Genomic DNA, 22,111 nt, shown 5'->3' on the forward strand with positions numbered 1-22,111 from the left:
CGGGCGGCCAACGGGCTCCTCCGGGGCGGGACGTCACTTCTGGCGGCGCCGAATGAAATGGCGAGCGGTGGCGGCGGCGGCGGCGCGGGGAAGATGGCGGTGAGAGCGGCGTGCACGGGGCGGCCCGGGCTCCGCGGGCGCTCCGGTGTCGGGTCCGGTGCCGGGTCCGGTGCCGGGTCCGGTGCCGGGTCCGGTGCCGTGCCGTGCCATACCATACTATACCATACTATACCATACCATATCATATCGTATCGTATCGTACCATACCTTGTGGTGCGGTGCTGTATCATATCGTACGGTGCCGTGCCGTACCGTACCTTACCATATCATATATCATATCATATCACATCATATCATATATCGTACCATACCTTGTGGTGCGGTGCTGTATCGTATCGTACGGTACCGTGCCGTGCCGTGCCGTGCCGTGCTGTACCATATCGTATCGTACCTTGTGGTGCGGTACCGTGCGGTGCTGTGCTTTACTGTACCGTACCACATCAGACGGTGCGGTGCGGTACCGTGCGGTACCGTGCTGTGCTGTGCTGTACCGTATCGTTCCGTGCGGTGCTGTGCGGTACCGTGCTGTGCTGTACCGTATCGTTCCGTGCGGTGCTGTGCGGTACCGTGCTGTGCTGTGCTGTACCGTATCGTTCCGTGCGGTGCTGTGCGGTACCGTGCTGTGCTGTACCGTGTCGTTCCGTGCGGTACCGTGCTGTGCTGTACCGTGTCGTTCCGTGCCGTACCGTACCCGCACCCCCGCCCTGCCCTCCCTGCCCCGCCGCCGCGGGCACTCCCAGCAGCGCTCCGGGGCTGTGTCACCGCGGGAGGGCTTTGACCAAGCCCTTGTGCCTCTCTGCCGTAGGACAAGGAGAAGAAGAAGAAGGAGAGCATCTTGGACCTCTCCAAGTACATCGACAAGACCATCCGGGTGAAGTTCCAGGGCGGGCGGGAAGGTGAGCCAGGAGCTCCTTTGCCTTTCCCCTCGCCCTTCGAGGAAGGCGAGGACTAGCGGGTGCTTTTATTCATTGCTGTGAAGTTTTCTCCTTTAGCTTTTCCATTAATCTCCTGGCTGTACTTTTATCTTTGTGTCTCATCAGTGCACCCCTTCTTTTATTGGTTGTCCTTCTTTTATTAGCTGTCCCCCCCTCTGGGACCTGATGCTTTTAAGGGTTTGGAAGTTACTCGAACCTCTTACTAATAAGTGTATTTTTAAAACTGGAAGATCTCACAACTAGTTTTGTGATTTATTTGGTGACAAGTCTCGTGGAACTGTGATCTGCTTTAGAACAAAGTACTGGTCTGTCTACAGTGCATTCCTGTGAGGCAGTGCTTGTGCTGAAGAGAGAATGTGCTGGGAGGGCACCTGGAAGAGGAAAAGCACTTAAAATGTTACACTCCTGCTTAATTTTTTATCATAAACCTTCATTAAGGGTATTTATCTGATTTTAGGGTCGCTTTTTTTTTTCCTTCATGTGACTTGTATTGATTTGTTATGCAGAAGTATTCTTAAAATGCCCCTGGAATGGGCTGAAAGCAAAAATGTCTCGAAGAGCATTTTGAAGACTTGATTGAAAAATCTAACTTTCAGTTTGCACAGCACAGACCAGGTTCTGTGCACTTACTGTTGCTATAGAGGGCACTCTTTAGTATCTCTGGTCTCCTTTGCTTGGTAGCCTTGCCTGAAGGAGGGAACAGGGCTGCAGAATGGAATGTACCTTTCATGAAGTCTCGAGTTGCTGTATACCCGGTTTTGGTCTCTAATCATCATTTTCTGTGTGGTCTTCAATAGCAAGTGGTGTCTTGAAAGGATTTGATCCTCTTCTGAACCTTGTGCTGGATGGTACCATTGAGTACATGCGAGGTAAGTAATATGCAGCCTGTGGAAAGCTTCCCTTTCCCTGAGTGATTTGCTTTTTAACAGAAATCTTACGGATCTATGAGTGAATAAGCAGAAACTGCAAGTTGACTGCTTACAAGGTAACACCTGAAGCTTTGGATTTGCTCCTAAAAGGGATTTTTAAAAGATGTGTAGTGCATTTTTATTGACTATAGTGACATCTCACAGGTGGTAGAACTGGGTAATGTGTGTTTGTCTGTCTTGATCCACAGCCCTGTTGGGTCCAGTCCGAGAATGCACTGGTGCTCTCTGTCCCTTATGCATTCTGAAGTCAGGGTCTTTTTCTGATTTGCATTGATCTCCATTGATCTTTCAGATGATATTTGCAATGGGACCAGGAGCTTTCTTTAATCACTTGCACGTGTGCTATTGGTTGGATGAATGAAAGGGCCTTTGAATACTTTAATAAATGTGTTCTGCTTTTGTGTACAAAGCAAAGTTCTTTATTGCTCACTGTGGCATGTCCTGCTTTGAAAATTAGTAAATCAGTGATGTCTTGAAGCCATCAGATACTACTGCTGCCTGAGCCATGTAGTCCATGTGTTCAATGCAGAGACACCTGGAAAAAACACGTGTGTAATTTGGTTTCTTTTCCTTAATTTTCCTGTTGTAACTGTGGATCTCTGCTTTTCAGATCCAGATGACCAATTCAAATTGACAGAAGACACACGTCAGCTGGGACTCGTGGTTTGCAGGGGGACTTCTGTGGTTCTTATCTGTCCACAGGATGGAATGGAAGCTATTCCAAACCCTTTCATTCAGCAGCAAGATGGTTAATGCTTTCTTTGGATTGTCTCTGAAGGCTTCAGGGGTGCAAGTCATTGGAGAAAACTATCAGTGTGTGAGAAGCTTCCTGTTTTGGGGAGGGAGTTTGAATGTGTATTTGTTAGTGTGAAAAAAGTCAGCTTTTATTTTTGTGGCTCTCCATAAATTATGTGAGGATGGGGCATGCAAGAAGTAAGTTCTGGTTTCCCCCCACCAGCCCCAAATGAGTGTGTAACTACATTGTTTAGAGCTGACAGGAGAGAACAAACTGTCATTAATTGTCTGAGACCCTCTTGATCTTGTGAGTTTTGAAACAAACCCATTAAATTAGTTAAGAATGCCCTGAATATTGGTTATATTCTTTACATTCTTAAATACATTAAATTGTATTTAATCTAAATCAAAGCCTAAATACATTAAAACATGTTTTTCTTCCTCTTAGATGTCAGTACTCAGCTGGGAAGCATTGTGCTGTATTCTTCCTGCTGTTGAGTTCAGTCTCTTTTGTGCAGGGAAATTACCTTCCTTGTTTAGTACTGTGTCACCACCTTGGCAGGGGGATGTAGCCAAGAAAGGTCTTTTCCAGCACTTGTTCCAGATCTGGTGCACTGTGATCTGTGTGTCAGCTGGCTCACACATTCCTACAGAAGGACTGGACTAACTTGTGGGATGATTCTTTGTTGAGTAACTTGAACCTTATAGGAGGTATCTGTTTGATACTTGGAATTTTAGGGGAAGAATATTTAAAATTCCGATGTTCAGTTGTCGGCAGTGCTGGAAATACTGCATATTTTTATATTGTAGCTATCCACTGATGGTTCTGCTTGTTATAACTTGATTTGTAAGTAAACATTTTTATTTCTTTTTTTTATACTGCAGAAAATGCAAGATTTGAGGAGTTTTGAGTGAATAAATACAAATGAATCTGTTTCTAAATGTCTGGTTTTCAGTCTGTAAAAGTACACTTCCATTACAGTTCTCCAGCCATAAATCTAAACAAAATTTGTTCAGGGAGTACATAAACATGCAGAATCAGTAGGGAACAGAGCAGAAGCCATGCTCTACTCGGGCAGGAAATCAATGGGAAAGGCCTGAGAGCATCTGGTCCCTCTTCTGAGACTTGTGCATCTCTGTCAGGCATTTTAAAGACTGCCCAGCCAAGGATGTGTGACCTCCTGCCACCTACTTTTCCTGAGGACCCCTTAGGAGGAGGCTGTGGCAGAGTCAATTGTTCTGGTGGCAGCAGCAGTTTTGTTCCTGCCAAGGACAGGTTTTACTGGCTGTTATTTTGGCCACAGCACTGTGCTCCCATTCAGAGCCTGTCCTGGGTCAGCTCTGAAACGGGTGGGAACTTGAAATAAATTCCAGTCCGGTGAATCTGACTTTTCCAGGAGGCTATGAAACTGGGGACCAGGTGTCTTATGTGGCATATTGCCTGTATAAACTTGGGTGCTGCTGGTTTTTAATCTCCTGGGGGCTCATCCTTTGGCTCACAGAACTGTCTGTAGAGCAGTGCTCCTCACGGCGTAATTTTTTTCTAATGCTGCAAAACTTGTTCATGCAATTGCACAGTTCAAAAGAGAGTCCTTATTTAGAGAGGTAGGAGCAGAATCTGCTCTCCATCAGTGTGAGCAGGGTCTTGAACTGTTCTTTAGGTGGGAGAGAGATTTCTGGGTGTTGAAGCCAGTAACATGAGCTGTCTCTGCACTCTCTGGGTGTAGCATCAGAAACGGACCTGCTGAGGCTCTCTGGAGGGAATTCTGGGCTCTCAGGGCAGAGAGATCTGCCTGGAGTCATGGATCAAGTGTGTAAACTGGAGAGGAAGGAGCATGTTTCCAGCATTTCCTGCTTGATAAGTTGCTTAGTCTTCATGGCAAGCTGTGTGGCTCTTTGCAGTGCAGACTTTGAGGGTATATTTGGGAGCCAAGCACCTGAAAAGAAGAACACAAAAGTGACGGGGGCCAGACATTTTAGCAAGGCCTGTTGTGACAGGACAAGGGGTAATGGTTTAAGCTAAAAGAGGGGTGATGCAGACTAGAAGATATTTTTTATGATGAGGGTGCTGAGGCCCTGGCACAGCTGGCCCAGAGCAGCTGTGGCTGCCCCATCCCTGGAAACATTTAAGGATGGGACTCTGAGCAACCTGTTCTAGTGGAAGGTGGCCCTGCCCATGGCAGGGGGGTTGGTTGGAACTGGATGACCTTTAAAGGTCCCTTCCAGTCCAAACCATCCTAAAGTTCTATGATTCTGCATGTGAATTTTAGAAGTGTATATGCTTCTGCTTGCTGAGCTCTGCTGAGAACTGGCACCAAGTCCTGTTGGTCTGGGCTCTTCAGGTAAGGGTTCTGGTCACTATGCAAGTTCAAGGTCACTATGCAAATGCCTCCATTTGCCTTTGGAAAAATTTGCTATGGCATCAATGAGCTGTTGCTTGTGTTTGTTTAGTGCATTCAGATTGAGGATGACTAAACATGTGAAGCTGTCTGGGTTTGAATGGGGGCTCCTTCCCTTCCTCTCTTACTAAAGTTAGAGACATAGTAAAAACTGCAATCACTCTGGAATTTGATATTGAACTGATGAAAGGTGTGGTAATGGTTGCTTTTTTCCAAATGGCTTCAGTGTTTCTGTACAACTTCCTGATACTTACTCAGTGCTTAGGAAGCTCGTGGTTGTTTCTGCTGCTTTTTCCAGGCTCTTTGCTTGGCTAACAGCCCCCTGATTTGCTGTGGTCTTACCTGGTGAAGGCAGATGCCAGTCAAATCTGCATTTTTTGGTCATACAGCTGTTCTGCAATTGCTGTTCTGAAAGCAGCAGGAAAGACTGAAGTGCAAAGCAGGAGAGCAGAAAACATTCTATTTTTAGGGGAAGATTGGCTTATCTCATATTCATTCTAGCCAGGGGGATAATGTTTCCAGAGACCTCACGCAAGTAAGGGCCGCGTAAAGACTGAGTTAATTTTAACTGCCTGGCAGTCCACAGGCATGGAGCCTTCACAGGAGCCTCAGGAGCTGGGACCTCAGACAGAAACGATTGCAGACACAGTTCTTGAGGTTGGAGAGAGACTGTTTCAGGTCAGCCGCAGGGCACTTTCTGTGCACAGTCGTTACTTTGAAGCCATGTTTTTTGGAGGGGCGAGAGAGAGCTCTGAGCAGCACATAGTGATCCAAGGGATCGATGCAGTGCCTTTTCAGGCACTACTCGAGTTCACTCGCACAGCCCAAGTGCTTATAGGTCAAGAAAATGTGACCAGTTTACTGGAAACGGCTGATTTTTTCCAGTTTGACAGGGTGAGACTGTTGTGTGAGAAATTTCTGGAGAGAGAGCTGCACGTTTCCAACTGCCTGGGCCTGATGACCTACTCGCAGCAATTTGCCTTCACAGAGCTGTATGAGTCTGCTGTGAACGTGGCTGTCACTCACTGGGGGGATGTGATGTGCCAGGAGGAATTTAAGGCACTACCCAAAGAAATGCTGATGCAGCTCCTAAAAAGTGACGACCTCTTCGTTTCGCGAGAAGACGTGGTTTTTGACAGTGTTATGAGGTGGATAATGGAGGACCCAGCAACGAGAGAGGAAGAATTTCTGGATTTGGTGGGAGAAGTCAGGGTCGCTTTTCTGAGTTTGTCCTTCCTCGATCTCTTGGTGAAACGCAGCAAGCACCGTGGAGAGGCAGATGTCTTTTCCAGACTAATAAAGAAGTTAGACTGCTGTCCTCCACCCAGCTGGCAAAATCCCAAACTGTGTCCTTATGCTGGTCGGAGCTATGACACCTTATATGTCCTGGGAGGAAAGCATGACAAGGAACAGCAAGAATTATTTCTCTTTCTACCTAAAACAGGGACCTGGCAGGCTTGTTCTCCTCTGCAGCGCCGGAACCTCACCCAGTACGCAGTGGCAGCAGTAGGTAACTCACAGAGGAGGGAGACTGAGCACATGCAAACAGAAGTTGAGACAGAGAATCCCTGCTGCAGGGAGTCCAGCTGCTGCTGTAAAACTGCTGTGCTCAGCATTGCTAAAACCTCATTCGTATTGGTGTTCATATTTGCTCAAAGAATGGTTCTGTTTTCCTTAGTCCTGGGAGAATGCTAGACGAGGCTGAATATTTTTTTTCATGTAGCAGAAACTGTGGAGTCTGCTGAGCTCCTTACATTGGCTTCATCTGCAGTGAGTCAAAGGACTTGACTTTGAGCAGTGTTATTTTTTTGGCCTTCTCTTTCGTGGTGGTTTTGACAGATGTCAGGCGACTTCTGTTTTACAATTGCCATTACGTTAAACTTATCCATGGATGTTAGGAAATCTCCATGCTTGGAGATGAATTTCAAGAAAGTTCAATACCATGGCTTCCTATATTAGTGTTAGTGATAGTCTCATTTCAGGTGGGAGTTTGGAAATGAGATACTCAGAGGTTCTTTCCAACCAGTGTTTCCACGATTCTGTTCAAGTGGGAGCAGGCTTGGAAGGAATCCCTGCATCCCATGGGCCCAGTGTATCTGTGAGGCTGAGGAATCAAATACTGCAAACTGGCTGATAGAGCAGTGATTTTCTCTGCTCATTTTGCACCTCACTACTGCATCCCAGGACGAAACGAGAACCCCAGCTCTCAGGAGCAATTTTTAGCTTTCGTGCGACTGACGCTTTTCTCTGCTGTCTTTCCAGGGAGCTTCCTTTTTGTGACAGGAGGATATTTCCGGGATGAGTTTGTGTGGTACAGTGTGGATTGGGTGCTCATCTACAACTGCTTGGACAACAGCTGGCTGGAAGGGCCAGCCATGAAGAAGTCCCGGAACAGCCACTGTGCAGTGGGAGCAGGGCTCTACCTGTACGTGCTCGGAGGGAGCACCGATGAAGGGATAACCCCCGCAGTGGAGCGCATGGCTTTGGTGGAATCAGAGTGGGAAAGCATGAGCCCTATGGCTCAGCCTGTGGAGAGGGGTGATGCAGTCAGTGTGGGAACCAGGATCTATGTGGTCTGTGGCCTGGATGAGAATGGACATGTGTATGATGGAGTGCAGAGGCTGAACACAGAGACGGACAGCTGGGATGTCATCTCGTTCTCCCCGCTTCCAAGGTAAGAAATAATATTCTGGGATCTGGCAGAAGAAGAAAGGTTCTGGTGTTGGTCCTGCTTCAAGAAGAGGTTGGACTGTAGAAATCCAGAAGTCCTGTCCCTGCAACACTTCTGTGATTCTCTGTTTAAATGGGACTCTTGATTTGAGGACCACGGTCACACTGAATATTTCAAGGGCCAGATCTTTCTGCTGATTCTGATCAGGGGTTTCTTTCCTCCCAGGTATGACCTCTGCATCACATCCCTGAATGGGGCTCTGTACACCATAGGAGGGGGAGCTTTTCGATTTGATGTGGAGACCGATGAATGGACCCAGGTGAACGAGGAGTGCTTGACCCAGAAGTTCTTCATGGGATGCAGCACTGTGAACGGACGAATTTATCTCCTTGGACAGAGGAAGGGCAACAGTGCCCTCCCCACTGTAGTCCTCTTTGATCCCTACACTGATGTGTGCCAGGTCATAGATAACAAACTCCCTTGCCCCCTTCCTATTCACGGCTGTGTCTCTGTGCGAAGATTCGATACGTGGGCGTGAGCGGTGCCAGATCCACCACAAACAAAAAGTCACCTGCTTTACAGCTGAGGGGAGTTAGACTGCATCAAGTTTGGCCTGTGAAATTTTTTAATTTTGAAAATATATTTGTTCTTTTGTAACTTTATCTTTTTTTTTTTTTTCTACAAATGAACTCGAAGGAAAAGCCGGTGAAAAACCTCGTGTCTGCACAAAGGCTGCAAGTCATTATTGAAAATGGTACATAAACTACTCAGGGTTGTTGCTAAATAAAGGGCTGCTCTGACCTTGAACCTCTGTGGCTCTCTGTCCTTTGAACAGCTGGAAGAGACAGGAAAGTCACTGCATCACTGTTAGAAAATATTGTAGGATTTAAATAATAAATCAAATGTGTGTCGAGGGAATCTTCAGCAGGATTATGAGCTCATAGTGACTTAGGACGGAGCAAAAAAAACCCCCCAACAGTTATTGTAGTCAAGCCATAGCCAATCAATATCATTACCATTTTAGCCTGAAATAAGCAAGTTTCACAGGTTACGTAATTATGGCTAAAATTACCTTTATTCTAGGCTGGAGAGCACCACAGCAGGAGGGAGGCTATTCTGGATTTATGCACTCAGGTATGTGATAACAAATATTTGTACATTGGGGCACTTAAGAGACTTGCTTCAGTTTGCTTGGTCCTCACTGGATTAATTGCTGCACAGACTCAGAACAAAAATCCCCATCCCAAAGCACTGAAACGAGGGTGCAAGGAGCAGGGACCTGCATGTAGCTGTGCTTAAAGACTGCGTGTAAGGAAGTGGGTTTGCTGGGCAGGACTATGGGCTTAGAGCAGTGGGGGGTTGATCTCCAGGGGTGCTCAGGCCTCCCGAGGATGGGGAGGCTGCGAGAATGATGTCACAACATCTGCTTAGCTGAGAAGAGGAGAGTGCAACAGCACCGACCTGGGGTGCTGCACTGCCACCCTTACTGTCACCTGTGCTGGCAGAGTCTGTTCTTGGATGTGACACAGCAAGGAAAATGCACTCGAGAGAGTTCCTCAACTGAATGTTTAACACCTCCAGAGAATGGGGGAGGTCTTAAAAACGGAGAGGTGTCGGTTAAAAGCAACCCTGCCACTGTGAGAGCTGTGTCAGGATGTCCTGCAGATGTGGAGCCCTCCCAGTCCAGGCTGGCTTCCCCTCAGGGTTGAGGGTCCCCATGGTGGGGCTGCAGCACTGGAGGCTGGGCCTGTTCTCTGTGCCCAGGGGCCAGTTGTGGCCTGAGGGCTGTGTGAGTCTTTTAAAAGCTGTAGTTCTCATGTGTCATTTGAAGCTTTAAAAGAAAGCACTGTACTCAATGGACAGGGTGAAATAATTCCTGGGCAAACACCAGGGTTTAATGAAGGGTGTCGTGCCCCCAGCGAAGAGCAGCTATTGGGGGTGAGGTGACACCCTGCTCAGGGCTGGTGTCCCACAGGGATGGTGCCTGCCTGCCCTCCAACATTGCAGCCTGCACACCTGAACTCCACAGTCCTCCAAGGGAATGCTGGTTCAGCCTCTGAGTTATGTGATGTTAGACCTCCAGCAAGTTTCAAAGAAGATTCCCCTGCTGACATAAGTTCTGATATTCTAAAAACCTCCTGCATCATGCAAAATGCACGTAAACAAAGCTTTTTTGGTTTAGGTGTAATTAATATTTTATGTTGACTTTAAAATTTTATGTTCTACTATAAATTCTGAAAATCAAATCAGATGCAATAAATTGCAAGGTGAAGCATCATCCAACCCCTAAACTACCCTGTTAAAATGTTAGAGTTATAACGCTCCTATTTTCCAGTTTTGAAAATGCAATCTCAACAAAATTAATACATCCATATGGAAAGTTTCTCTCTATTATTTATAATTATAACTTCTGGTAGAAAAATGTGCCTTTGGAAGAGTTTCAGTTCCTTTCAATTTCAGGAGCCTTCTTCCTGAGTAGACATTCAATTAACAAAATATTTTAGGCCCATGAGCTATTTGTATAATTCATAGAGCAAACACAGCTTCTATCAGTTGTCCAGGCTTTATTTGCAGAAATGGTTTATCCCAGAGCCTGACCATTTTATGCCATGGAAGTGAAAACTTATTTGCCACTTAAGCCAATGCCTTTCACATGCAAGTCCTTTCATAAAGTGGCTGGAGACGGTGTCACTATTTTCTGAAATTGCAAATAATTTAAATCTTCCACAGTTGAAATTTATTATCTCATTAATCTCTTGGGAAGACCTTGAGGTAAGTGTAGAAAGGTGTCATAACTTCAGCAGCTTGTTCAACCCCTCTTCTCTTTTCAGAGTGAGACTTTGGCTGGCAGACCCTTTTTTTTCCCCACATGAACATCATAGAGTAGTAGTAAAAGAATGGTCCTAACAAGAGAATTGTAGAAAATATCTCCTGAAGTGACTTAACTGCCTATAAACACGATGAAGAAATTCACCTCCACCTAGACAGTGGATGCTGCCTCAGGCAGACTGTGGTGAAGCCTCTGTGAGCTTCTCAGGCCTCTCCCCCAGCTTCTGTTCAGCCTTCCTGCACTCCAGAGCCTGCCTGGCTCCTGGTGTTTTGCAGCAAGCCCTGAGTTATTCTTGGTTCTTTGCTGGATCCTCTGCTTCGCTCCCGTCACTCTCTTCAGTGTCACTTCTGGCATCTTGTCTTTTCTGAAGAAAACAAAGTCAGTTGAAATGAGCTGCAAATGAGCTCTAATATCTCATGGTATATATTAGAGAGGACTAGAGCTGTTTTCATTCACAGCCCTGGGGAGGGTTAACTTGGCAGCTAAAATAATAATAACAGGTGTGACCATGTCCTTAAAGCCAGTGCTGCAACTGTCCCTGTGCTGGGAGGTTGACTCAGGCTGCCAGAGGTTGACTTAGTTATGATTTCACCTAACTTTTGAATGCTTGTTTTTTTTGTCACTTTAATAATATTCTTGTAATGTGACCTTCTGAAAATAAGTTAGTATTTATTCTACATATAGTTATGCTGCATATTTTCCTGTGCAATTTATTACTGCCGAAACTGTGAAAGTCAACACTTATTTGTCCAGCAAGTGTATGGACTGGGCTCCTCATTTTGCAACCCTCTACAACCTCAGTGAGCATATCCTCCATCATTTCCTCAGAAAAACTGCTTTTTATTGTAATTTAGTGTCATGGTAGAGATAGCTAAGATTGTATGTAATGTATTGTAGTATTTATTTTGTACAATCATTGTAATATATATTCCCTTCCCCCATTTTTGAGTCTCATGTAGTGTCTGGAAAACCCATATCACACTGGGTTGAGATGTGGGAGAGAGCTTGAACTAGGGAATTGTATTTTGGAGCTCTCAAACCATGACATTTAGCTTTGATAAAGGGGTAGTTCGAGGTAAGCTGAAGGCATAACACCAACACCGTGGGGTTTTTTTGCTGGCCACAGGTCCCCAAAGCTTTCACGATGCCATCTGCTTGTGCTAGCAAGGCAGACCTGGGAGCTGCCCTCTCTGATGACAAGATTTCTCCCAGTGGTCTCTATACAAGCTCTGGCATGCATCAAGAGCCTGTGGAAGGCACCCAAAACCCAGAGATGCAAATACACAGTGTGCTGTCTACCAGGCTCACCTGGTTGCTCCTTCCTTACTCCACTTTGGACATACCAACAGATTCTTGTTCTCCCAAACCACAAACTAAGAAGCTGTTGGGCAGTGAGGGGAAAGGACTGTGGATGGCTCCCATGTCACCAGGACACAGCTGCAAACCAGCGGTGAGCTCCTGCTCTGATTTCTGTGAGCTAAGTTATTCACACAGCTCCCAACACGTGCCTTCAGAAGCTCTCAGGCTCTTTGTTGGGCACTCCCATTTCTCACCCACCCCTTCCCTGCAGGCAAGGCAGGAAACCTGGACCTCGTGGTCTCTCATGAGTGGTGGTGGTGGCACAAAAGAGACAAAGACTTTTCATACCCCACCACGGAGGATGACACTGAAGATCATGTGGATGATCAGATAGGACCAGAAAATGTGTAGCAGCTGCAGGACCCCCAGAAAAGCATTTATCAGGCAGCTTATGGGGAACAATGGAAGTTTTGTCACAAAGTAATGGTATACACTGTGGGAAAGAGAGGGAGAAGGAAGTCAGAAGACACAAGACTAAAGCAGGCCAAGTGTCTTCACACAAGGGTCAAATATCTTTCTGGGAAATGACTTGGCTGGTGTGTCCCCAGGGCAGAGCTGAGCTGTGCCAGGACTGCACCATCAGGCTTCACACTCTGCCCAGCCCTCTCAAAGCATGAGAAAGATATCCTAACCATTCCCAGTACCACAAGGGCTCATGAGGAAACACCCCCTGTGGCTGCATCTCATCACAACATGATGAGCCCCCAGGTGAGAGGCAGCCCCTGCCTAGGAGAGATGGTGAGAGTGTGGGAATGGAGGGGTAAACGCTGTGGCTCTAGATTAATTGAGATAATTAATTAATATAATTAATAAAGTTAAAGCCCTGTTGGTTTTTCTCCCCTTGGGTTCCTCTGTTCCAGTTGAATTAATCTTTGAACTTACCTGTTGTGTCCCATTCTTTGCCTTTCTTCCTCTCAGCATGGAGGGTCACCTCTCCAGGAGCTCAAACAGTGCACAACACCCGTGTTCAGAAAACAGCAAAACGTAACTTACATTAATGGGAAAACGACAAGCCGGGAGAGGATGAAAACCACAGCAAAAGCAACAAAAACAGCGTCACAGACCCGCTGCCACTTCAGGTAATGAAGCATCTTGGCAAGCTGTAAAGAAACATTGCTGTGTGTCCCTTGTGTTCTCCTCCTAAGGCCTGAGGGATTTCCCACATCCTGCAAGGGTGACAAGGGCTTGTGGGGGTGTGTCCCAGTCCCTTTGCATCTAATTAGTTTTCCTCAAAAGCAGTAGGTCTGGTAGTTCCTAAATGTGCTTTCACTGAAGTACATGTGTCCCACTCGTGGGGCACCACATCAACGTGTGAACACAGTTCCCAGTGCTGCCCACAGACACAAGCACAGGCTTGAGACTGGGAGAGCACCTTTTTACACAGACAACAGTTTTAAACTAAAAGAGGAGAGATTTAAATTAGATGTTAGGAAGAAATTCTTTACTCAGAGGGTGGTGAGAGGGTGGGTTGCCCAGAGAAGCTGTGGCTGCCCCATCCCTGGGGCATAGATGGTTGGATGGGGCTTAGAGCACCCTGGTCTAGCAGAAGGTGTCCCTGCACATGGCAGGGGGTTGGAATGAGCTGGGCTTTCAGGTCCCTTGCAACTCAAACCATTCTGTGACTCTATGTGAGTGTTTAACGCACCTCTAAAATATAATCGGAGGCATCATGGACCAGCATGACCATCATCCCAAACCGGATCATGTTGGCACAGTAGGAGACAAAGATCAGCGTGATGGTGGCAATGTGGTGGATGATCTGTTCCTTAAAGTCCTGGCATGAGAAGGGAGATTGTCAGCCTTGCCTTGACCTGGCAGCACTTGTTCCTGCATGCTGCCTCCTCACTGGGCCGTGTCAAACACCTCCACAAAGCATCAGTGCTCCCCACCCTACTACAGCTCTGTGCAGTCTCCACTGCAGAACGAGGTGAGGGCAAGGTTGGCTGCTGGGTACAGGAGGTCACCTCATCCCGTGCTGCAAAAGTCACACATGAATTTACAGGACCCTCATCAGAGCAGCCCAGGTCCCTCCCATGAGGAGACACAGCCCTCCAGTGCAGGCAGCACCTGAGACCAGAGCTGGCAAGGGCTGTGATGCCACATCCACCCAGAGTCTGTCCTTTGGCCAGGTATGGGGACCCCCGTGTCAGCCCCCAGCCCTCCCCCAGCCACAGAGGCAGGGAGGCCACACCTGCAGGGCCCAGTGCAAGGTGCAGTGGTGGGATATGAGTGCTGAAGGGGCTCAGTGCTCAAGGATCTCCACAGCAGCACATGTGCCTTCCCCTTTGCAGCCCTGGGGAGCTGACAGCAGAGGGGACAGGCTCGTGGTGGTGACTGACTGAGCCAGCAGGTCGTGGTCCTGCTTCTGTCACTCACCTTCCTCTTCACATCGAAGGGCAGAGTGGCCACGAGTGAGCAGTAGAAGGAGAGCTCCAGGAGGTAGAACCAGCCCAGTGCAGGTGGGAGAGGCTGCAAGATAAGCAACAGGCAGCAGGATGGCCCTGCCTAGCCCTGGGGGACAGGAGAGGGGAAGGGTCTTCCTGGGCAAAGCCCCTTCATTCAACCTGCATTTGGGACAGCAGGGCTTGGTCATGCCTAAATTTTCCTGTTCCCAGTGACTGAACCATTTGCTGATGCACTGACAGGCTGGTCCAAACCCAGGACCAGCCTGGCCCACCTGCAGAGGGACTGAGAGCAGCTGGGGTCTCCCCTCTTCAGGGGGTCAGACACCTCATCTCCATCCCTGCTTTGAGGTATCAGATGTCCTGACCACCTGGTCCCTTTAGTGGCCACACACACAGAGCCACTTCCAGCCAGGCTTGCGTGACAAAGAAACTCATGAGAAGTGGTGTCTGCTCAGGGCAGAGCTCCCCATGCTCACATGGAGCACCTGTGAGGGGCTTGTCAAGCAGGTGGAGCCAAGCTGTCATGATGTGAGGATGAGAGATGAGAGGGGTGTTGAAAGAGAACAGGTGGATATAAGGAGTTATAAGGATAAAGTTTTTAATCATGAGGTTGTGCTGTCTTCATGCTTGAGTGTTTTCAAAACTAAACTGGAGAAAACCTGGGGTAACCTGGTCTGATCCCACAGCTGAGTACTGCGAGCAGGAGGTTGGGCAAGAAACCTCTTTATCCCCCTTCCAGTATGAATCATCCTGTGATTCCATGTACCTGCTGCTCACCTGTTGTGGAAATTTCAACCAGCACACAGTGGGGTCCCAAAACCAGGGCTTCTGTTCAGAGAGAAGGCAGCAGTAAGAAACCATAGCCTTTTAATGACATGTGATGAGCATTGGCAGAGATACTGCAAGGACTCATGTGCCCATGCTAGATCCAATCTGGCTCTGAGCTTTGGAAAAAGTGGTTGGGAAAGTGCATTTGTCATTAGAGAATGCACAGGATGTCACACAAAGGGTCTTGATAAGGAGTGGGCAGCAGCCAGAGTCAGGACAGGGTCTGCTCTTGTCTGAGATACAAGAGCTGTGGTGAAGCACTTACACAAGGATCTAAGACAAGGACAGCATGGTAACATCACTGACTCCTAGCCAGGTCCACCAAGGGAGAGGGGAACTGCTATGCTGGATCAGGATTAGGGATTGTTCTGCTCCATCCCCCTGAATTTGTCCTTCTTTGTCTTTGGACACATAGTCATGGCCACACATCGTCTTGGGATGGGCTCTTGGGAGTGGCCTGGGACCATCAGCTTTATTTGCAATGAACAAGGTACCCTTGGAAGGTGTCACTCCACAGCATCACCCTGCTCACATACTTACATCATACAGAAGAGCCAGTCCGGAGAAGAACGAGGTGAAATAGAATGTAAACCTCCAGCTAAAACAGAAAACAAGGAATTAAGACCTCCTCCAGAGTTGGAATAGCTCTCCGGGCTGTGTCCAGGATGCCCACAGGGGAACCTATGCTTGTTTGGACAGGAATTTGCAGAATCTCAGCTCCATTGGCACAGCAGGAGTGTGTTGTAAGGCAACAAGGTCCCCACAGCCCACCCAGGCTCTGCTGTGGCCCTCACTGTGCCCAGATCCCCTGTGCACTCCAGCAGTGGTAAAGAGGATGCAGCAAGACTGCCAAGATGCCTCTCCCTGTCCCTTTTGCTGTGTGGGTGTTTGTAGGTCACCTGTGCTTATACACCCCAGCCTCTGGAAGGCACCTAATTTTCCCCAGTGATGGCACAGGAATACTGGGGTTTTTATCCCTCTCCTCAGAAATGCTGCAGTACAGAGCACTGAACAAGCTTTCAGGGGGAGAATATTTTTGAAAAAGCACAGTGACAGGATTCAAGCACTGAATAATTTATTTTTCAGAACGGGAAGGAGAAGATCTCTTACTTGATGGGGGTCTTTGTGTTCACACATCATTAAATCCCAAGGTGAGAGCCAGAGATAATCTGATTCTTTTGATCAAGACACAGTGACTCCTCTCTCCATCCTGACTCCGTGTGTTACTGAGATGTGCAGGAAGATTTCATGTAAGAGAGCAAACAGCTTGAGGAAATGGAATGAAGATTTTGGTGCTTTCTGGTGTTTTCCAGGTTTTGCCTCCCTCTGTTCATGGCTTGCACTGCCTACTAACTGCACTCCATGGATTTATTTTATGCCCAATGACCCACGCTGACAACATCCTAAAATGGTAATTTTGTGTCAAGATCATCTTGAAAAGAAGTGAATGCATTTTGAAAATGGCTTGAGTGCTCAAAATCCCTCCAGCATCTGAGATTTAAACCTGTTCTCCATCAAGGCCACTAGACTTTGTTGAGGCAACTTTTAAAGTTAAAGGTAGAGAGGAGAGGGGAGGGAAGGGAGAGAGGGAAGAGAGGGAAGAGAAAGGAGGGAGGAGAGGAAGGAGAGGGAGGGAAGGGAGGGGAGCCAGAGAGGGAGGGGAGGAAGGAAGGAAGGAAGGAAAGGGAGCGAGGGAGGAAGGGAGGGAGGGAGGAAGGAAAGAAGGGAGCAAGGGAGGAAGGAAGGAAAGAAGGGAGGGAAGAAGGAAGGAAGGGAGGGAGGGAGGAAGGCAGGGAAGGAGAGAGGGAGGACGAAGCTGACAGTGCTGCAGGGGGGCTCCGCTGGCAGCCTCAGCTAGCAGCAGGTTCCCCCGGGAGAGCGTTTTGGGTAAGGACAGGGCAGAGGGTGGTGATGATGTGCAGACCTGTTGGAGGCCTCCATCACTAAAAGCCTCCCCTGACCCACCCACCTGGCCTCACAGAACTTCTTCATCAGCCTGGGCCGGTCCTGGGCCCGCCGCTGCCGGAACCAGGTCTCCACCTTTCTGATGGGCAGGTCACTTTGCTTGGCCAGTGAAATCAGGTCCTCCTGGAAATCAGGGCAAGGAGGCAGGACTGAGCCTTCTGGAGGCTGCTGGTCCCTGTGTGAGGGGAAGAGCTGTGCTCCCATGGGGCTGCCCATCCAGCTTTCCCCAAAGAACACCTTCCTTTGGAAAAAAATCATATCAATTCTATTTGCCTTTGTGAACTCCCAGATGACTGTGGCTCTTTTTAAACTCCAATTCAGACGTATCTAAATGCAGGTTCAGAAAGAAGCACAGCCTCTCCCTGGTTGAATTTTAGCAGCTGTACACAATGGGATGCAATGTCTGGGTATAAAAGTCTAAATACTTTTTTTTCCACCTCTGATACAATTTTGACTGATAATTATCAGCTGCAGATAACAAACCTGAAGATAAAAAAAGTTTCAGCTTGTGATGGTAAAGAAACAAGCAGATAATTCACTCGGTAATGTCAGCAAAACCATCCAGCTGTTGGAGTGACTGCACAGTCACAGGCTCAAAGACATAAATTTCAACATCCTCATTTTCTACATTAATTCCAAATAACACTACATAAAGTTTATAAATTGTGATTAAAATGAATGTAAATATGAACTCACAAGCATTTTTTAATTATTCGGACAAAGCTTCATACAGATTTAAGTAAAAAATTATTTTTAAAATCCATGCATCAGGGTGAGTCAGGATCCAGGCCCACAGAGCGGTGGTGAGTGGAGAGTGTCCAGAGAAGGGAATGGAGCTGGGGAAAGGTCTAGAGCACCAGGATTAGCTGGGAGGGCTCAACTCGGAGAAAAGGAGGCTCAGGGGGAACTTTCTTGCTCTCCACAACTCCCTGACAGGAGGGTAGAAGAAGATGAAATGGCCTCAAATTGGGCCAGAGGAGGTTTAGATTGGAAATACCTCAAGCCCTGGCACAGGCTGCCCCAGGTAGTGGTAGAGTCACCATCACTGGGAGGATTTAAAAGATGTGTAGATGTAGTACTTGGGGACATGGTTTAGTGGTGGCCTTGGCAGTGCTGGGTTAATAGTCAGACTTGACCTCAGAGAGCTTTTCAAACCTAAATGATTCTGTGATTCTGGAGGACTTGCAGTTCTGCTACAAATAATCAGCCTTAATAGACTCTGCCCAAAGGGGTGATGGCTGCCTCCCTGCCAGAGCCTGCAGCTCTCACAGCACCTACTGTGTTTGACACACAGCAGGTCAGGAGGTGCTGGGATTGCAGCAGTGTGATGTGTTGTAAGATGCTGGAATATTTGCTTACATATCTCCTTCCCTGGAAGGGTGGTGAGCAGTAACTGCCTTGCCTGTGAGGCAGGTTTGTCTGGCCTGGGGTACCTGGACAGAAAGAAGGTGTTGCTTGCCTGGGGAGTGAGACAAGTGGGACACTGGGGACACTCACCTCCTTCGGGGTTCTGCCCAGCAGGACGTAGAAGCCTTCCAGTGTGGCGTTGGGCTGAACTTTGGGCCTCCGCTTGTCACTCACACCCAACCCCCTGCCCAAGGGCAGAGCCACAGTTCTGCAAGAGGAGAGTTCAGGCAGAAAAGCACCTGTGTGCCCACACTGGGAGCCAGGGTCAGCCAGCACGTTCTGTGCATGGATGCAGTGCCCCAGGGGCCCAGCCCTGCCCCAGTGCTCCCACACCCAGCTCTGCACACACAGCCCCGGGCACCCAGGGCTGCTCCAGAGCACATGCAAAGCCCAGTGCCTCTGTCAGGTCAGTGCTCTTCAGACAGACACAATGGCATGAAAACACAGGTGATGGGTGCTGGCTGTGCAGTGGAGACTGCTAAGTAAACAATAATTAATTCTGCCCAGGCCCTGAGATACAGAGCATGTGTCTGTGTTGGTGTGCATGCTGCCCACTTTACAGCCTTCCCGAGCAGTCCAGACTATGCCATGAAACCAGTCTGCAAGTGTCTGAGTGTCCCATGTGCTCTGTGCCCAGAGTACCCGATCACTGCCTGCAGCAGGAGCCAAGGATAGAACGTGAGGATATACTGGTTCCTGCAGGAAACCCAGGAAAGCTCTAGTGGGAGGCACTGCTTCCTAAATCATGTTGTTCCTAGGAAGCCAGGCAAGTGCAACAGGCCTTTGCTTCTTTGAGGAAAGACCTGATGACACTGGAATTAATTCTGGCTCTTCCTACAGCTCACGTCTGCCACATCACCTCACACAACTGCGCACTGCAGGCAGGAGCCAGCACTCTGGGGAGATGGGCCAGTGCTCCCCCAGCTCCTCCAGGCCACAGGAGAGAGCCCCTGCCCCAGCTTAGGGCAGGTTTGCTGCACACAGCTTTGCTGTTTCATGTCCCCCCTTCGCCCACCCCAAAGTCCTGCTCTGCCTGGTGGGAAGTGTCCCGGCAGTTCTGCCCACACTGGCACTGAACAGTTTCCCATTCCCTGTGCCTGAGGGCTGGTCTGTACCTCCCCATGTGCCAGTCCTTGTTCCTGGAAAAGGGGCTCAAAGCACCATCTGGATCCATCTCCTGGCATGAGCCATGTGGACCTGCCTCATTTCCACACATGAATCCTGGGAGATGCCAGCTGACCCTCAGGCTCCCCTGGGGTGCAGTGCCCGCAACTGGGACACTGAAGTGTGTCCTGCTGGTGGAACTGGGGTCCTCTGGTGTTGGGAGGAGGAAGTAGGGCAGAGCTGGGCAAGGAGTGCTGTGAGCAAAGTGGTCCCACAGCGAGTTCTAGGAGCCATGGTCACCCCCTCCTCCTGCCTCTGTGCCGGGGCGGGGGCCTCACACAGCACCTTCGGGAGCATCCTCTGGGATCAGGCTGAACCCTGGCTCAGCTGGGGGATCCCAACACCCAGGAAATCCCTTATCTGTGTTGCAAGCTTCAGTTTGGTCTCTCTCCAGAGGGAACCCTTCACCCACAGCTCAGGTGTGACTGAGTGATGAACTTGTCTTTTCACACCTGTTGGTACAGGTTATGGTACAGGTACAAGAGAGAGGGAGGGCAGGCCAAAGGGCTGCCACACAAATACCATATGCCATGAAAAGCAGAGAGATTCAGTGTTCCTGGGGACAAGCTCCTGTACACTTTGTAGTGTAGTGGTTGGGAGGCAGGTAAAGATTATTCTGGAGCAACCCTGCAAGACACTGGACAGTGTCTTGACCAGCACAGGAGAAATCAGAGGTGCTGCACTCACCTTTCAAAGAGCCATCGAACAAAGATCAAAAGCAGGGCACCAGGGATGCAGAGCAGGAGGTCCTGAGGCTGTGGGTAGTGTGTGTCTGCAGACTCCTTCAAGTCCTCCCAGGTAGCTCCAGGTGGCAGCCAGAATTCATGGTGCCAGAACCCCCCTGACACTCCCATTCTGGTCAAGATGTTGGGCACAGAAAGCAGAGGCTGACTGGAGCAAGCAGGTAGCAGCAAGGCATAAAGCTCACTGCTAAATCAGGATTCCCATCTCAACAGCTCATCACTCTCTGTCCCCACCTCCTGCTCAATTCCATGAGTGTGACAGATTAGGGTGAAATAGTGTCACTTGTTCCAACCTGCCTGTGAGCTTGGAGGTGGGGTGAGATGTCCTAGCACAAGAAAGTATTTCAGTGGGTGTCGAGGAGGTGGCTGGTTTCAATTACACACTGCTGCATGGATGGCTAAAGTCCCTACCTGGTGACAATGTCAGCAAGAGGCATCTCTCTTGCCCCCTTTTTCTATCAGGCTTTTCCTTCTCAGGCTACAAAGCCCTCCCCTGTTAATCAGCTCTGACACCTGACAGAGGGTGTGGATGGAGGTCCCGGGGGAGACTGTCCACAGCCATCAAGATCTCCTGGCACCTTCAAGGCCCCAGCAGTCTCAGTTTTGGTTCCTCCATCCTGCCCAGCAACATCCCCTATCCTGTCTGCATTTGGAACCATCACATACTAAGCAGGAAGCTGATGCTCCACTCCCCAGAGTGATTCTGGAGTGCTCACACACAGCCCAGCACCCCCAGACACTTCCTCACGTGCACCACGTTGCTCTGCTCCACACTCAGCTCCACCTGAGTTCTACCAGTGTCTCAGTGCCCTGAACTGCAGCAGCCAGTCTGCAACACCATCACCAGAAACCTTCACTATTGCCTGACTTTGCCATCTGCCTTTCCCTCCCCCTGTTTGGGGCACCTTCAACAACACACAACTGCAAACAATCTGTGTTGGTCTCTCATGGTCACCTCAGGTGGGTTCCTCAGGCTGCTGAGGGACCCTTCTGAAAGCCTTTGCAGAGCTGAAGAGGGTGCAGGTCCTCTCTGCTGCATGTGCTCACCAGCTCTGGGGTAAATCCAGCAGAGTGAGAAATCCCTTCCCTGCAGACCACCCGTGGGAACTCTTTCTGATGATGTTTGTATCTGTTTCCAACAATTCCATCATGTATTATTCTCTCTACCACTATGACCAGTCAGACTACAGAGGGCTGTAGCTCCTCACATTCCCACCTGGAACTGTCTTAAATTTTTCTGATAACAAGATGATTTGAAATAAAAAAATGGCATTCCACGGTTGGTGGTTGAACTCCTCTTAGCACGAATTAACTCCTGCCAGATGGTTGAAGGTTTGCTGTTACTCAGGCTGTGTACTAGGTAACATCTTCTCACCCATCAGCTTGAGGTGGCTCTTCTAGGAATGTGGCCTCAGGAAGATGTCAGGTATTGGACCCTCTCTGAGTTCCTCAGCTGGGAAGCCACAAAGGGCAGCATTTCCTGGCTCCAGCCTGACCTATCCCAGTGTTCCTGCTCTCTGCCTCCACCATCTCTGACTTCAGCAGTCTCCAGCCAATGTTTCAGGGACTGGTATTGCCTTTCAAGTTGTTTCTCAGGATGTCTCTTGGCCTGCTTTATCACATGCTCACATTCAAGTTACAGGTCTTTTTTCCTTGTTTAGACATGACTTCAGCTTTTTGA

General features: G+C 48.7%; 3 protein-coding genes across 3 annotated transcripts; 2 read left to right on the forward strand and 1 right to left on the reverse strand.

The window, feature by feature from the left end:
• The first annotated feature begins 34 nt into the window (after positions 1 to 34).
• On the forward strand, positions 35 to 3,601 carry LSM7 (LSM7 homolog, U6 small nuclear RNA and mRNA degradation associated). Its single transcript, XM_032711859.1, has 4 exons — positions 35 to 99; positions 866 to 956; positions 1,793 to 1,864; positions 2,535 to 3,601. Exons 1-4 carry the CDS (start codon positions 58 to 60, stop codon positions 2,675 to 2,677), a joined length of 348 nt encoding a protein of 115 aa, XP_032567750.1. The 5' UTR covers positions 35 to 57; the 3' UTR covers positions 2,678 to 3,601.
• Positions 3,602 to 4,918: 1,317 nt separating this feature from the next.
• On the forward strand, positions 4,919 to 8,536 carry LOC116799317 (kelch-like protein 24). Its single transcript, XM_032712367.1, has 3 exons — positions 4,919 to 6,568; positions 7,321 to 7,732; positions 7,955 to 8,536. Exons 1-3 carry the CDS (start codon positions 5,647 to 5,649, stop codon positions 8,265 to 8,267), a joined length of 1,647 nt encoding a protein of 548 aa, XP_032568258.1. The 5' UTR covers positions 4,919 to 5,646; the 3' UTR covers positions 8,268 to 8,536.
• Positions 8,537 to 10,758: 2,222 nt separating this feature from the next.
• On the reverse strand, positions 10,759 to 20,541 carry LOC116799206 (ceramide synthase 4-like). Its single transcript, XM_032712137.1, has 10 exons — positions 20,375 to 20,541; positions 18,614 to 18,731; positions 17,121 to 17,239; positions 15,692 to 15,749; positions 15,101 to 15,151; positions 14,295 to 14,387; positions 13,564 to 13,692; positions 12,912 to 13,018; positions 12,207 to 12,351; positions 10,759 to 10,923 (listed from the first exon to the last, which is right to left on the reverse strand). The coding sequence occupies exons 1-10, from the start codon at positions 20,539 to 20,541 to the stop codon at positions 10,846 to 10,848; spliced, it is 1,065 nt and encodes a 354-aa protein (XP_032568028.1). The 3' UTR covers positions 10,759 to 10,845.
• Between the last annotated feature and the right edge of the window lie 1,570 nt (positions 20,542 to 22,111).

Source organism: Chiroxiphia lanceolata, chromosome 27 (genome assembly GCF_009829145.1).
Source record: "Chiroxiphia lanceolata isolate bChiLan1 chromosome 27, bChiLan1.pri, whole genome shotgun sequence".
Classification (NCBI taxonomy): Eukaryota; Metazoa; Chordata; class Aves; order Passeriformes; family Pipridae; genus Chiroxiphia; species Chiroxiphia lanceolata.